The sequence below is a fragment of the Macrobrachium rosenbergii genome, chromosome 13 (genome assembly GCF_040412425.1).
Source record: "Macrobrachium rosenbergii isolate ZJJX-2024 chromosome 13, ASM4041242v1, whole genome shotgun sequence".
Taxonomy (NCBI): domain Eukaryota; kingdom Metazoa; phylum Arthropoda; class Malacostraca; order Decapoda; family Palaemonidae; genus Macrobrachium; species Macrobrachium rosenbergii.
In genome coordinates, this window is record NC_089753.1 from 11,160,346 (window position 1) to 11,176,024 (window position 15,679).

At 43.3% G+C, this 15,679-nt stretch overlaps 1 protein-coding gene across 5 annotated transcripts in view; it reads left to right on the plus strand.

Annotated features, from left to right (window-relative positions):
• The window catches only part of Pi4KIIIalpha (phosphatidylinositol 4-kinase III alpha), a 195,716-nt gene that overhangs the window by 105,944 nt on the left and 74,093 nt on the right, over nucleotides 1-15,679 (plus strand). For all 5 annotated transcript variants that reach the window (XM_067114211.1, XM_067114214.1, XM_067114213.1 and 2 more), the window contains 2 exons: nucleotides 3,522-3,771; nucleotides 14,026-14,183. In XM_067114211.1, coding sequence (XP_066970312.1) covers nucleotides 3,522-3,771; nucleotides 14,026-14,183 — 408 coding nt within the window. The remainder of the gene's footprint in view (nucleotides 1-3,521; nucleotides 3,772-14,025; nucleotides 14,184-15,679) is intronic.

Here is a 15,679-nt window from a genome sequence, read left to right on the forward strand (position 1 = left end):
TATAAGGTCTTTTTGAAACGCCGAAATTCATGACTTCAAAACTTCCCGTTGGAATCTAGACATAGTCTTGAAATTTTAAGATCCAAGAAATTCGAACCTCCTCGTCAAGCTTCCTTCAGGATCTCACTAGGAAGTCACTTTTCCTCTTTGGCCCTCGCCTCAGCTAAGAGAATAAGAAATAATAAGCCTTAGATGGTAGTTGGTTTTAAGGGAAGGTTCGGTTATATGCTCTTAAACCATCTTCCTAGCGAAGAATGAAAATCCTTCTAAACCGTACAAGAACCTTGAATTAAAAGGTCTTTTCTTCAGTGACGGACATGAGTTGGAGAGGACTCTGTCTCTGTCAGAGCTAAATTCTACATAGAAAAGAAGAACTTACTGGGAGGATCGGTCAAGTCTTTGGTGCCTGTCAGGATCCTTCACGCAGCGATCTCAAAGAATGCGCCTTTTTTATTAAGGACGCCATCAGGGAAGTGCATATCTCGTGGTGAGGATGAGCACTTAAGTCTTTAGAGGAAAAGCACACGAAGTGAGTATACCATTGCTACATCCTTGGTTTTCTTCACAAGACGTTGTCTCTCCAGTTCATTATAGAGGCAACTTATTGGCAGTAATTCAACGTTCACATCTCATTACTTACGAGATATTAGAGTAACGTATGATAAGTGCTTTTCTCTCTAGGGAGCATACGTGATTCATGATTCGTGCTGGACAGGAGCTGAATCCAATCCTATTTAGTTTAGTTAATTCAGTTGTTTTTTGCTGCTTGGTGATGTGTGTTTATGTTGGTTGAAAGAGGGTGGTGTGAGTTTTTGCTTCCCTTCACTCTTAATACTAACAAGGTTAGGATTATCAGGTGGTCGGGATTGGTTGTCATGTTCCTTGTATTTTTATGGGACACCTAGCTCTGTCATATAAGAGGATAGCCCCCATTGATACGGTATTCGTGTGTGTCGTCATGTAAGTGGGTCAGCCCCTTTGACACGGAGTCCGCTATAGGTTCTGCTGTTAGTGGGTCATCCCTCACTGGCATGCCGATCCAGAAGGGCTGTCAGTCACAGGTCACACCCCGCTGAAGCCTCTGGAGGCAAGCAGACTCATAGACGGTATCCATGAAGTCTTCTGCCCAATCAGGTAAGAACCATGGTTTTTGTTTATCCTACAACATATGTTGTTTCCCGTTTTTTTTAGTTATTTATTGTCTGCCCTCCTCCAAGGGGGTGCCATTCAGCTATATATCTGACGTGGTAAGTTGCATGTATTAAAATGATATTTTGTGGCGATAAAATGTGCTTTGTACATACTTACCCGGCAGATATATACGACACGGCTCCGCCCAGCCTCCTCAGGAGACAGGTGGAAGAGAAAATTGGATTAGAAAACGGGAATGGTTCCCATTCCGCCACCCAGCGCGTGGTTATGGTAGATCACCTGACTCACCTGCGCGCAGCCGCGAAGCCTGAAATTTGTCAGGAACGTCGAGACTATAGCTAAGTATGAGATCGGTCGGTAAGTATGTACAAAACTTTATTTTATCATAAAAATATCATATTTATTTTCATTTTCTTCTGTTTTCCTCACTGTCTTCCCACTGGAGTATCCAACTTCTTCAATATTTTCCTCCTCTATTTAAGTCTAGAAATATCACTCACTGATCTGGTTAAATGACTGTGTTATTGATGTGTGGCGGAAATAGCACCTTGGGCTTGTCAGCTTCTCCAGATAAGCTCTGTCCACTCTCTTGTCTTATTTAATAAGATTATCTGGAGCTGTAACAGCTTGTCATTGACATAAAGCGAGGAAGATCAACAAATGGATAGCCAAATTGGAATCACCGAGACTGAGCCTCTCTTAGTTTGCCTTATATTCTTTCTTTCAAGAAGTTCATTTGCCCCCAGAGACTGTGACTGTATGGAGGATGCGATTTAGAGATTTAGTACTTAAGTTATATATGTACATATATTTTTATTTTTCATTCATGGTTCCCACTTCAAACTGGAAGCCTCTGAGTACGCTCTTCATCCTCATAAATATGTTTTCAGTTTTAATCCTTTCTGAAACATTCTTGTATTTCTAGCTTCATATACATTCATCCTTAATTATCAGACAAATCTTGTGCTCTTTCATGTTTTTGCTGTTGTTAGAGAGAGGTTATCTTTGGAGCTTTTTTGACAGTCACATTCTCTGTCAGGGGAAAGTGCCATCAGTTCACCTCACATGGTGAACCATAGGAATTGCTAAAGGGTGCTTGCTGCATCACTACAGCCCTTAGCTGCACCCATTTTTTAGCCTTATATGTTACCTTCATTCCCATTCCCTCTCTTCAGTCTTGCAGTGCAACCTATAAGTGTTACCTCTTAGTGCAACCGTGGGTGAATTTCTCCCATCTCAACCTTTAGATTCCTCTACTTCATCTCTGTTATTTTCTGGATCTCTTTACCTTGCTGTCCAACCACTCCAGCTCCCTCTTTTCACTGTTGTAAGTGCTGAATGACTGAAAGTGCCCCAGTACTTTGGTCAACAGCCTTTATTTATAAAATAAAATTTTATAAAAATGTCAATATTCATGATGTAAATTTCTGTGACATCAGCTTGTAGTTGCTGTAATGTTTTGCAGATCTTTAAGCATAGATTTGGTGCAGCCAACTGTTTTTGCCTCAGTTCATTTATGTCGCATAACTTACAGTTCCTGATTGTTTTCATGGGCCATAATTGTTATTTTGTAGTGTATATCAAAGGTAGCACCCTCTGCATTGCTATCTAATCATTATACTCATTTTAGAAGCCCTCAAAACTGCAAATTGTTTTCCTATCCCTTTCTTTTGCAAAGTTACTTTTTTGTTTTTGCTAACTATTGCAGTGGTATAACACTCATTTCATGACACACATATTGCAGGTGGATGCATCTGTGACACTATGCCATACCTGGGCAATACTGACCTTCCACAGTATAACTTAATATTTTGGGTGCTAGCTTCTAAGAACATTATTGTACTTGATAATGCTTTTGGCTTCAATTTCTATTTAAATAATTACTTTCTGGTAGAGTAGGCTTTGTATTTTGAAGGTAGGGTTTCCATATACTACTCAGCACCAAATAACATATAGAACCCACCTTGTCTTAGCATGTGTAAAGTATGTGTAAGATAATTTTTGACATTTTTTTTTTTCTCTAAAAACACATGAAGCACTGTAAGCATAGATTTTTTCAACTGCATATTTTACTTGGAGTTGTGATATCTTTAACAAATTGGATTAGTCAGATGCTAGAATAAGGGCAAGGAGTGTGACCAAATCTGACATTCACTAGTGGTTTTATCAGTTCTGAATCATCTACTTTCTGCTGTAGGAGATTAAGTATTCATCACATTGTAATAAAAAACATTAAAGCTGTTTTAACAGTTTGGGGGTGTTGTTAAATATTTATATTTTTCCTTTTTTGAAAATGGTTTTTCAATGCTATTATAGTGTACTTAGATTTTAAAGATGATAGGCAAAATATTATTGTCTTATTCTAACAGAACTCCTCCATGGACAAGCGTCACAAAGCCGTGAGTGACCGAACTTCATCTTTTATGAAATCTTTAAGTTTACGAACTCATTACCAAGGTGAAATTACTGGTCTCCTACTTATGGTTACGGACGAATTACAGCGTGATAGATTAGTGCAAAAACTTATGGCTGACATTAAGAAAGCTTGTGAGAAAAACAGGGAAGTTGACTTTCGCCAAGGGCTGTGGAGAGCCACAGGACTTTTGATTGCCACTGAAGGTGAGACATGTTTTTTAAAAGATTATATATGCAGTACTCTGATTTATAGGTGTTTATTCCAGTTGCCCATCGAATTTTATAGGGTTCATAGAATTTTATCAGTACAGTATTTAAATGAAATATTTCTTGGAGCTTTGTGGCCATTTGCATAAACCAGTTGATGACTCACATAGGCTAGATATGTAAAGGAACTAATGAAAGTCCTATTAATCATAATTGAATGAATTACATGTGCATATTAGTCTATTTTAACAGAAACACGCAACTGCAGACATCATTTGCAGTTGAGAAAATTATAAACAAAGGTGAAGGTGGAGATGATGCACTTAGGTCTTGAAATGTAGAGGAAATTCAGAATCTCACTGTATGTACTTTGTACTGTAAATAAATACTTAGCATATTATTATTCATTTATTAACATGAATATTTACACAGCTCACACAGACATGAAAAGATGAAAAAAGTAAAACAGAAGTCAGTGTGTTTCCTGAGGGTCAAACCCAGAATCCTGGTCTCTCCTTCCACCCCTGCCATTAGAGAGGTTCTAAGACCAGCCACTCCTCATACCAAAAAAGGGATTTTGACAGAGGAAAATCTATTTCTGAGGAAGGTCCTGTGTCACCCGGTGAAATTCCATTACAGCACGAATTTCTAGTATAACCTGCTAGATATACCAGAGAAAAAGAGCTTGTGAAAGCTGGGGTTACTACTCTCAGTCGAGCGCCTCTAGGAAGGCCGGTATAAGAAGGGGTGGAGGAACTACCACTCAACACGGAAACCTACTCGAAGATCTCTCCTTATCAAAAATCCCCGAACAGAGCGTGTGAGCCGCAGCCCCACACCAAACACTCCGCCAGACGGCGACACCAGCGCCACCCACTCATTCCATGCTAGCACCAACCCCAGACTTTGGCATGTGCAAGAGGGGAGAGTACCAGGTGATTCAGGGGAGGGTCACTGGTGACACGGGACCTCCTCAGAAACAGATTTTTCCCTCTGTCAAAATCCCTTTCTGAGTCCAGTCCTGTCAGCCGGGTGAAATCGTGATAGAGAATCATGCCAAGGCTGCAACTACCAGAAAAAGAAATTGAGGGTAATCTGAAGAAAAGGCAAAGTTTTACCAAAATAATTTTAATTAAGCAATCTCTTCCGTGTAGCAAGAACTCTAAGACTAAGGCGTATTAAATCTAAGGCACATTAAAAAACTTAATACTATGAAACATGGGCAGATCCCCGGCAATGACGGAGAAAAAGCCTCAAAAACCTTAAAATTACTTTTAAAGCAAAGTGAAACATGAAAGGCGCACAAAATAACTGCAACAGAACCTCAATACTATACACAGAACGTAGCAAACACGTAAGAGACAAAATCACTAACATTAATATATACATTCATCGGGGTACATGGAAAAAGCAACAAAACTGTCCAGTACCCTACAAGTGAAACAATCATGGTATCAGGATACGCTTTTTCCATCAACAGGTACAAGAAACAACAATATGAGGAGCCAGGCAGTGAGGTATATAATCAACCAGGAGAATAAGCAGAGTGCAATGAGGTAGGCGGCGTGGGGAAAGGAAAGTGACAAGGATATGATTAATAAGGTGGGAGAGATGACACTTCCTACAGCTATGGTAGAAAATTTCAGGCTTCGAGCTGCTTAAATAGTGTATGCTAAACACTAGAGGTGATTTCAACCCGTAAATTTAGATAATCTAAAAGTCCATATTATGAAAGTAATTAATGGGGTAGCAACTGCTCGAATATCATGAACCTGGGGATTGAATCTGCTGGGTCTGTTTAATAAAAATATAAAATTTGTTGTCTTATAGCATTTAGTGAAAGAGTACCACCTTTCTCCCTGATAAAAAGAGGACCCGACTTACTTGTGGAGTTCTTGAAAGGTAAGATTTATGTATAAACTGGAAAGACTGGTCTTGGAGTGAAGGGCAACACCTTCCAAGGAGACCACCTGTCCTGTGGTCTTCGTTTAGCTAAAAATCTAGATCAGGGGAAAGGAGACCTCTCCAGACGGAGGAAGTTCACATAATTATCACCTCTAGTGAGAGCCGACAGCTCTGGAGATTCTAGCACCTAGCCAAGCTAATCAAAATAAAGTCTTCCTAACAGATCCTGATAAGAGCAATGAAAGTTATCCATCTCTACAAGTTAACTTAAGGGATCGCCATTGAGAAACCACGTAACAGACTGTGGGCGTGATACTGGTCTCAGACGAAATGCATGCCTGGGATAGACAGTACAGGGAATCTGTAGGTCGATTTAAAGCCGTAAAGAAATACTTCTTTAATGCTGACTTTGATTGTGGTAATAGGTGGCCGAGCTACAGGGCCTTTCAAACAATGATCTAGCAAAGGAAACCCTAAATTAGCTGTCAAGTGATTTTGGCTTCAGATGCTTTTAGAAGGAGGCTACCTTTTGATCATGAGTCATACTGTTCAATAGTAGACCCTTTATCTGATTCTAAAAACAGAGTGTTGACAGGGTCAATGTTCGCTCCTTTTGAGCTGCGAATTTACAAAGTCCATAAACTAGGGCATTCTGAATTTCAGATGAAGCTGGACACAGTCTTGGCTTGTACTGTCTGAGCTGTGAATGGGCTTGGGGATCCAAGACTCCGTAGTCCCAGTTCCTGAAGAAGAGGAACTAATTGCTCTTTCGGCCAATAGGGAGCTACTAGGCTAATTGGACCTTTGAATGTCCTGAGTTTGTAAACTTTCAGCAGTAAGTTTATTGGGGAAAGATAAATCTTCTCCCAACTGTTCCAATCTACTGTCATTGCGCTTCATGGCTAACGCCCGAGGGTCCAGGTTGGGGGCCATAACAGGGCTTTTGGTTGCTCCGCTGCTAACAGATCCACTTGGAGGCCCGGAACCCGGCGGTAAATCCACTTGAAAGACGATTCCACGCCCAGGGACCACTGCCTCCAACGGAGCATTCCTGACAGGGAATCCGCCACCATCGCCCGCATTCTCTAGGGTGGGTGGGCTGACAGGTGCCAGCCGTGCTTGTTCGCTATAGGGAGAAGATAGCAACCATTACTTGGTTTACTCGCCTGATTTGGAGCCGCCCTGTTGATGCAATGAACTACCACTGCTTGTTCAATACCAACCTGATATGAATCGTTGGGGGCGGGATTTTCTTCAGAGTTAGAAAATACCGCCATAGCTTCCAGGGTGCTTATATGGAACTGCTGAAATATTGTGGACCACGTTCCTTGTACTTTTGTTTGGTGAATATCTCCAGCCGCCAAGGAAGCGCTCAGGAACTACTAGCGCCGGAGGGGGAAATTGAAGCGGATCCGTATTGACAAGCCTTTGACTGAGGCCCACGGTCGCAACCTTTGTTCTTAAGATTTGAGGGATAGAGGAGACCTTGCCCTGAGCTGGACATTGGCCTCGACCACACTCTGTTTATGCCTTTGACTGGCCATTGTAGCAGGTTTGTCACTGAGGCAAACTGAAGAGACCCAAGGACCCTTTCTTGGGACCGGCGGGATGCTGATGGATTTTTGAGAAATCTCCTGGTGAGAGATGCCATTCTCTTTCCTCTTGGGAGGCGTGAAGGGACAGCTGCAGAGATGACAGATCCTGTGGGAGACCCGAACTACTGAAACCGAAAGTCTCGGAGTCAGGCGGACTTTTCTCTGTTCAGTTGGAAACCTAGACACTCCAGGAAACTGATGACTATGGACGGGCTTTCTGGACACTGAACTGTTATGCCCAAATTATCCAGTCGTCCAAACAGCCGCTAGGGATATCCCTGGAGACCGGAGTTGCTGCATCACCGTGGTCCGCCAGCTTGGCAATATCCTGGGCGCAATGTTCAGACCGGCGCGCGACCCCGAAGGGAGTAGGCTTGATTCTCGAGTCTGAAACCGAGGAACTGAGAGGTTCCGCGAACCGGGACGTGATAATAAGCGCCTGAAAGATCGGGAGCAGGGTGACGGTGCTCCACGCGAAGCAGAGTCCGCACTCGAGCCACCGTAAGTACGCGCAATTTGTCGCGATTTTGTAGCGATGACGCCGACAGATCCAGGATCACTCTTTGCTGATCGGAGTCTTTTTTGGGAAACAGTGGAATAACCTGCCTTGAAACTTTTTAGGGTGCCTTACTTTTCTTTATTGCTCGTTTGTTGAGCAATTCTGTCACATAATCCTTAGGATTGCTGTGGGTGGTTGGTAAAACCTGGTTAGAGGAGTGAGGTTTTATCCAGCTCCATCTCTAGCCTTTGACACAATGCTGTGTGCCCAAGGGCTGAAGGTCCATTGGTCCCTGAACCAAAACAGGCGACCGCCTTCACCTGTGTTCTCTTGCGGGAGGGAGCGGGGTTTGATCTCTCACCACGCCCAGGTCTTCCCTTGGGTGGTATTGCTCTCTCTATGAGGGGTTTGTCTCTTCTCCCTTGGTAACCCTATTAAGGCCGTGAAAAATAACCACGGCCTTCATATGTGGGGTTGTATCGGTGAGGCCACATATGGAGGGTGCAGCTGGTTGGACCAGCAATGCATCGTTGGGGGTGGGCTTGAAGTGGAAGGCTGTGCCACTGTCGAGACCGGGACGGCTTGACTACTACTGGCGCGGTGAGGCCTCTATGCCTCCTGAAACGCTTACCTCCCTCTCGATTGGGGGCCGGCCGATTCTGGGTCTTACGCTTGTAGGCTGAAATACCCCGAAGAACGGCAGACTTCGGTTGGCCCGTGTAGCCTCGGCCATAACACTTGTGACCCCTCTTCAGGGAAGAGGTTAGTCCCCAAATCGAAAGCCACGAGTTTGTTAGGCTCGCGGACGGATAGTTGCATCGGCGAAGATGAACTTCCTACATTCCAGTCTGGCCAAGATAAACTCAGATAAGTCAGACTGGAAGCCTGCCAGCAAGGACTTAGCCAAAACCTGAAAGAAGGGCTCGTCCGAGCAGGAGACGGCAGTGGCTTCAGTGAGGCATACGGAGTTCAACGACCGGGCTAACTTAACCCGAGCATCAAACTCCGCTTAAAGAGCTCCGGCAGCTTGGGAGCTGCTCGCTAAAATTGCGTGGAGGCGAGAAAGGGTCCAGCTTCTCTGGGAATACCAGGAAGTAGGGTCTGCTCTTAGCTGAGGTACCGAATACCTCTCGGGCACGCCGGGCCGTGAGCTGTATTTACTTTGTCCGGGCAGGTGGGAAGGTTGTCTCCCCAGGCGAACATGGTGAAGTTCCCTTGAAAGCAGTCAACTTCTGTGTTATCTGCCTGCCACGCCAGAGTGCGAGGGAGAGCCGACTGAGCTTGGTCCCTAGGGACGACACAGTCTCCTCAGGAACCTTGTCCGACCGGACCAGGCTTCCTCCAGAGCTCTCACGGCCCAAGGGGGCAGGAGATCTGGGGGGGAAGAACTCCACCCCTCCAACCGCCTCGTGCCGCGACCATCAAGAAGGCTTGCCATCATGTTGATGGTCCGGAGAGCGAACCGCCAAGGGTTACCGACATCAAACGGGCGGGAGGTCCGTAGGTGTCGGGATAACATACTGTGTCTGCTGCAGGGACATTCCCCGCCAGTATGTTATCATGACTGGCCAGCCGAGATTTGCTAAATCTCGAATCCAACCTCCGTGAAACGCTTATAAAGTTGGTTGTGTTAAAAGGCTCTGCATCGAAAGTGTACTGGCGAGATGGCTAGTTTTGCAGCCCTCTTACTGCGCTTGCTGGAGGAACCAGACTTGCTCCTCGGAGGCTGGGCAGGTCCTGAGACCCAGCCTCACGGAAGGGCATGCCTCTTGGAAGACGAGACTTGTGCCCTTTCGCCCATGAAGTCTTCAACTTCAACTTGGGGATAGCAGATGGAGCTCTATCACCCAAGGAGGAAGACTTCACAAAGCCTGAAAAGGAAGAAACAGATGAAGCAGGGGAGTCAAATAATGGGGGGCCCGCCCCAACAACCTCACCTACCTCACCACTTTCTTACCACCTGGTCCTGCTCACATTCATCGGTTCCAGGTCGAGATTAATAGCGCAACATCCTCCGAACCTCCGCTGTGAGGACATCCGCTGGGTGGCTGGGTCTCATCCCGGATCTGATGATAGTGGCCAGATCTTCAGGCACCATGCCGCCACCCAGGCGCCGGGTAGAGTGTCCTCAACCTAGCCGAGGACGAGGGGCTTCCCCGACGGAACGCTCTTCCAAACCCAGCCACCAGCCTGGAGAGGATTCAGCAGACTTTTGGAAGTTTCACCACTGTAAGAAAACACAACACTAGCTAAGGACGAAACCATCTCCGGGAACTCACAAACAATGTAATATACAATATGAGGAGCGTGAAGCAAGAATGATGTAGAGACTGTCACTTCTACCAACTTCATCCTGGACAGTTGTGCAGAGCAAAGCAAACCGCAACCATCAGGGTGCTAAACATCAAGACAAGGCGGACTGCAATAACCAGCGTGGTCCGGCCACAAACCACGGACCGTAGGGTTGTTGGAGAGGCGGCACCTGCTCCACACAACAGTCTGTAAGAAATAGGCATGAACCTCCCACCCTGCAAATAAAGCTGGCGAGGCCGGGAAATTAACCGCAACCGAATACTCCGGCGGAGAGAAGAACTCCCTATCATAACTGGGCCAAGGCTCAATTACACAGAGTGGAAGGTAGATTTCAGACCCCCGGAGTACTGGGAATGAACGCAGAGAGAGACCAGGAACCAACCATATGTGGCTGCCAGTAAAATAAATGCGACCCTGTATAGGACCGACTCACTATTTGAGATGAGCAATGGAATAGCGTAAGAGTAATTCAGATAACAGACTTATCTAAAAATAAAACAGTAACAAGTGATGGTAAGAACACAAGAGGACGGAGGGATCCGTTCCCCTATAATGAAAAAACCTTCCGCCCTTACTTCCCAGCCGGAGAACGAGATGGGTAAAATGCTCATATGTTCATAACATAGGGTGAAGCAATTAATATATACCGTATCAACGTAAACCGACGGGGAGACGAACAGTGACTCGAACGCTGCTTCGAGAAACAAACCACCAACCTCATTGACAGCGACATGCTAGGGACAATATGGGAGGAGCGACCTCAACCAACAAAAGAAGTCCTCGAACTCGAGAAAACGCTTATCTAGCGCCACCCGCACGAGCAGAGCAAGGCTGGAAAGGAGGAGGAGGAGGGGGGGGGGGGAAGGGTAAGGAGTAGGCTACCAGAAAGGAACAGGAGACGGGGAGAAGCTCACCCGCTCAACTGCACCATACCTCCCAGACCATAACTTTGAGGCAAATGACTGGAAGCAACCAACCTCAAGTCCGACTGCCAGGGCTAAGCTTAATATGGACCTGAACCTAAGTATAGCTAGGACGAGGGGAGTGTAAAAGGAACGAGCAACTGGGAGAGAAATTTTGAGCCGAGAACCAGCAGGGGATCGAGAATGGCAGGTGGTGTGGGCGACTAGCCTAGAGGAAACACACATTCTAAGAAACTCGACTTCCCAATTGGAGGAAGAGAACCAAGGCTCACTCTGCCCAATCGAAACGATCCCGGAGGAAACAGCAACAAACTCCTCAACCTGAACTCCCCACCCAGGGCAAAGGGAAGGAAGCTAATGTTTACCCCACAACATAACCAACACTCATAAAACTAAAAATGTGCTCAACAGAGAGCGTAGCTCACCAATGGGGAAGCGGAAAGGACCTGAGGCTGTCACTAACACCGAGGTAAACCACTAATAAAACTAAAAATAAAACTACAAGAGAGCACCATCTTCAATCAAAATTAATTAGCCTAGTAAGACCAAAACAATAGGAACCCAGCCTGGGGGGGGGGTACCTAGACGGGGCATCACTCCCACAAAGGCCAGTAGGCCAATGATCGTAATTCATAAGGGGGGGGGAGCCACCGCAAGGAACCACCAGGAAGGGAACCAAGGGGGCAATTATCTAGATCCATCAGGAGACGACCCAACTGAAAATAACAGAAGGACGCCGCGTCACATGGCTGTGTTTGGGAGCCGTGGCGACATAATAAGATCTTCGATATTTATGAAAATACGAGACTATAACAGCCAAAATTAGAACAAAACCCCACAAGAAGATGGTACGAATTTGGAAAATAGTGTTGCTCGATGCCATCGTTGATGCAGAAAATCCAAAATAATGGAAGACAATACACAAAACAACTGAAGATTCACGTGCTAGAAAATGGAATGAGGTAGGTGGCGCTGGTGTCGCTGGCCCTGGCGGGTGTTTGGTGGGGCTGTAACGGCTCACGCCTGTTCCGGGATTTTGATAAGGAGAGATCTTTCGAGTAGGTTTCGTGGTAGTGGTAACCACTCACCCCTTCTATACCGACGCCTAGGCGCCACTGGGGTAGTAAACTTCAGCTTCTGGAAAGCTCTTCGGCATATCTAGCAAGGTTATACTCCTAGAAATTCGTGCTGTAATGGAATTTCACCGGCTGGGCATACCGGACTGACTCAGAAATATTGACAAAGATGATGATCCTGGTGTTCACTTCTGCTTATGGGAATAAATTATAATTTGTACAGTTAATAACTATTCTAAAGGGAAGAGCTGGAATTTGCAACTAAGCACATTTACATGTCTTAAGGTGAAGGGCTGTCAGGATATGATTCCCATCTTCTTCATTTTGGAATTTTTTTATATATTTTATGCTATTCTTATTTATATTTTTACTGTATTTTTGCATTTTTTATTTTTACAACCCAAAAGATAGCCTTACTCATGTGCACAGTGTACGTAAAAACACATAAACTTATTTGCTGGCATCGGAGAACTTGCTGCAGCTTATTTTGTTTCGTGTTGTTAACATATGATTTAAAAATTTATATTTTACGCTATTCTCATTTATATTTTTCATGTATTTTCTCATTTTTTTATTTTTACAGCAAAAAGGTAAATGCAATCATGTGCATAGGGTATGTACGATTGCACAAACTCATTCACTGGCATCGGAGAACTTGCTGCAGCTTGTGTTGTTTTGTGTTGTTACACATGATTTTTTTTTTATATTTTATGTCATTCTCATTTATATTTTTACTGTATTTTCTAATTTTCTTATTTTCACAACCCAAAAGATAAATGCAATCGTGTGCTTAGGGTGCAAACAAATGCACAAACTCATTCGCTGGCGTTGGAGAACTTGCTACAGCTTGTTTTGTTTGGTGTTGTTTTGCTTATGATTTTCTTATTTACATTACAGTATATGCTATTCTCATTCGTATTTTCACTGCATTGTCTCATTTTTTTACAACCCCAAAGATAAATGCAATCATGTGCATGGGGTACGTATGTACACACACAAGAAGCACCAACAAACAGTACTGTAGTGGCAGGTTGGTGCAGTAACCTGGGAAATTTGAAATTGCGTTATTCAAAATTGTTGTCAGATTAGTGATGGAACTGGATTAACAATTGCCTGATTAGTGATGGGTGACCTGTACTGTATATCCCTATATATGAGTAAAGAGAGGTTTTTTAAGATTACATTAATTTTTTCAGTTGGTGTGGTTTTTATACATTCAATGATTTATATACAGTATAAAAAAATCAGCTGCAGTGCATATATTTAGTCTCATGGTGCAGGTACAGTGTGTGTGTGTATTGTATTGTTCTGTGTTATATATAATTTGGTAAATGATTAAATTTATGTTGAATATTGTTAAAATGTAAGGCTAGCAATATGCTAAAGTATTATAACTTGAAGTTTGGGTGTTAAGAGTTATTCATGGATTTTCAATTTTTTGTATTATATTCCTTGATTTTGAAAGTGTGAGCATAAGTCTAATTCTTAATAGTCTAATTGTTAGTAGGTTATGTTAGTGCTTCTGTAAAAAGAGCTTGTATTCATCATTCGTCAGATAACTGATTACAAAGAGGAAGCATTGTAACTGCTATATAAGTTTCTGTTCCACCTCAAGAGTCAAGTATTGACAGTAATGAAAGAGAGATTCGTGGCATTCCATTTTATCTAATTCTTGTCCTGTTTGGACTGCTTTGCTTTTTTTTTGATTCTTCAGAGAAGGGAAAATTCTTCACATTTTTGATGTTCAGCTTTCCAGATAGCCATGGTTAATACTAAGAAAACATAAAAATACTAAGAAAACATAAAAATATGCTTTTAAAACTTTCATTTATGAGATAGTTATTTTGTTCATAGAGAATTATGGTTGTGATTTTGACAGATTAGTATTTTTTTCTTTGTAAGTTATGAGCTCATTTACAGAAGAGTTATATACATTGCAGGTATTCACCGAGGATTGCTTAGGTGCGTTTGTGCATCTTGCCTGGATTTATTTACTGAAGATTCCGTGGAGAATAGCGTAGCCTGCTGGCAGTGGATTCTGTCGGCCCGCCATGACCTAACATTGCCCTTTATGCAGGAGATGATAACATCATGGCAGGTTAGCTGGCAGTTTTAATAAAGATTTATGTAAGATTTATATACTGTATATACAAATACATTCAAGCCTTGCCTTCCAGAGACACTAGTTATTGACCATACCTATTGACCCACCTCCCTGGCTCACCTGTTCTGAGACATTTCTCTCATCATCGTACCATCATTCATTCATTCTTCCACCTTTCTTCTCAACGTCATTTTCTCTGTCTTCCTAGTTTCCACATACCTTCAAAGTCTCTCTCTCTCTCTCTCTCTCTCTCTCTCTCTCTCTCTCTCTCTCTCTCTCTCTCTCTCTCTCTCTCTCTCTCTCTCTCTCTCTCTCTCTCCATTCTGACTCTGTTACTAGCTGACCTTTCCTACATATGTTTACCTTGTGTTAAGTGATTGAGACACTTGCCTTACCAGATTCGAAATAGTTTAGGTACTGTCTTTTAAAACTGCCTGTGAAACATTGGAGTAACTGGTAGTCAGTAGACTGTGGTGACTTGCAGCTATGGTAAAGAAGGCAGTGGGGCTTATAACCTCATCCCAGAATGCAGGCAGTCCCCAGTTATCAGCAGGGGTTCCGTTCCAACTGTGTGACAATAAGTGAAAATGCCGATAACCAAACTTCAGTGATTTTCGGCGCTTATCGACACTGATAACCATGCTAGGCATGTATCAGCGCTGATAAGTGGAAATCGGTGCATATTGGCACCGAAAATTGCTGATTTTTGTCACTAGACAAGCACTGTACAACCGGATTGCCAATAACCGAGCCCGCTGATAACCGGGGACAGCCTGTACTTGATTGGCTGTCGTCTAGCCCCGGCCCAGCCTATGTTGCCACTGTCCTCATAGAGGTATGCACCATGAAGGCACCTGGGTTCACCCTTACTTTTGGGCGTTGAGGGACTTGGTGTCTCGACCCTGTTATATTATTCATATATTATGGTATGGGTATAGTAGTTTCTTTACAAAAATTATAAAGATATTTAATTAACTTCTACGGAACTATTTCTATCAAAAAAGGTTTTTGTTAGTGATTTATTTTGGTTACACCAAAAAAATATCAATGTCACAAGAGGGGAAATTCAATGTTACAGTATAACATATTCTTTATTATTATTATTATTATTATTATTATTATTATTATTATTATTATTATTATTATTATTTTGTTAAAGAGGATGGGAGCATCAGTGGAATTGATTTTATATATGGTCTTCTCAATTCTTCTTATTTTCTTCTCGTCAGGGCTAATATTTTCTAATAACTGGCCAATGTTCATAGTCTGGATAAGAAATTGGTTTCTTGAATCACTAATTTTTATTGCATAAAAGAAATGGAAGTTAAAAGGGGCGTTTGATCGCTGCAGAGTTTTTGGAAATCAGGATTTGTTGTATTCCCTTGCAGAATCTTCGTCGTTGTTCTAAGGGCATTGCGGAATTCCAACGTTTCCAACGGTTTCTTCGGTTCATTCTCAAGGAAGGGTGGGCTTGTTCTGGTTGGAATGGG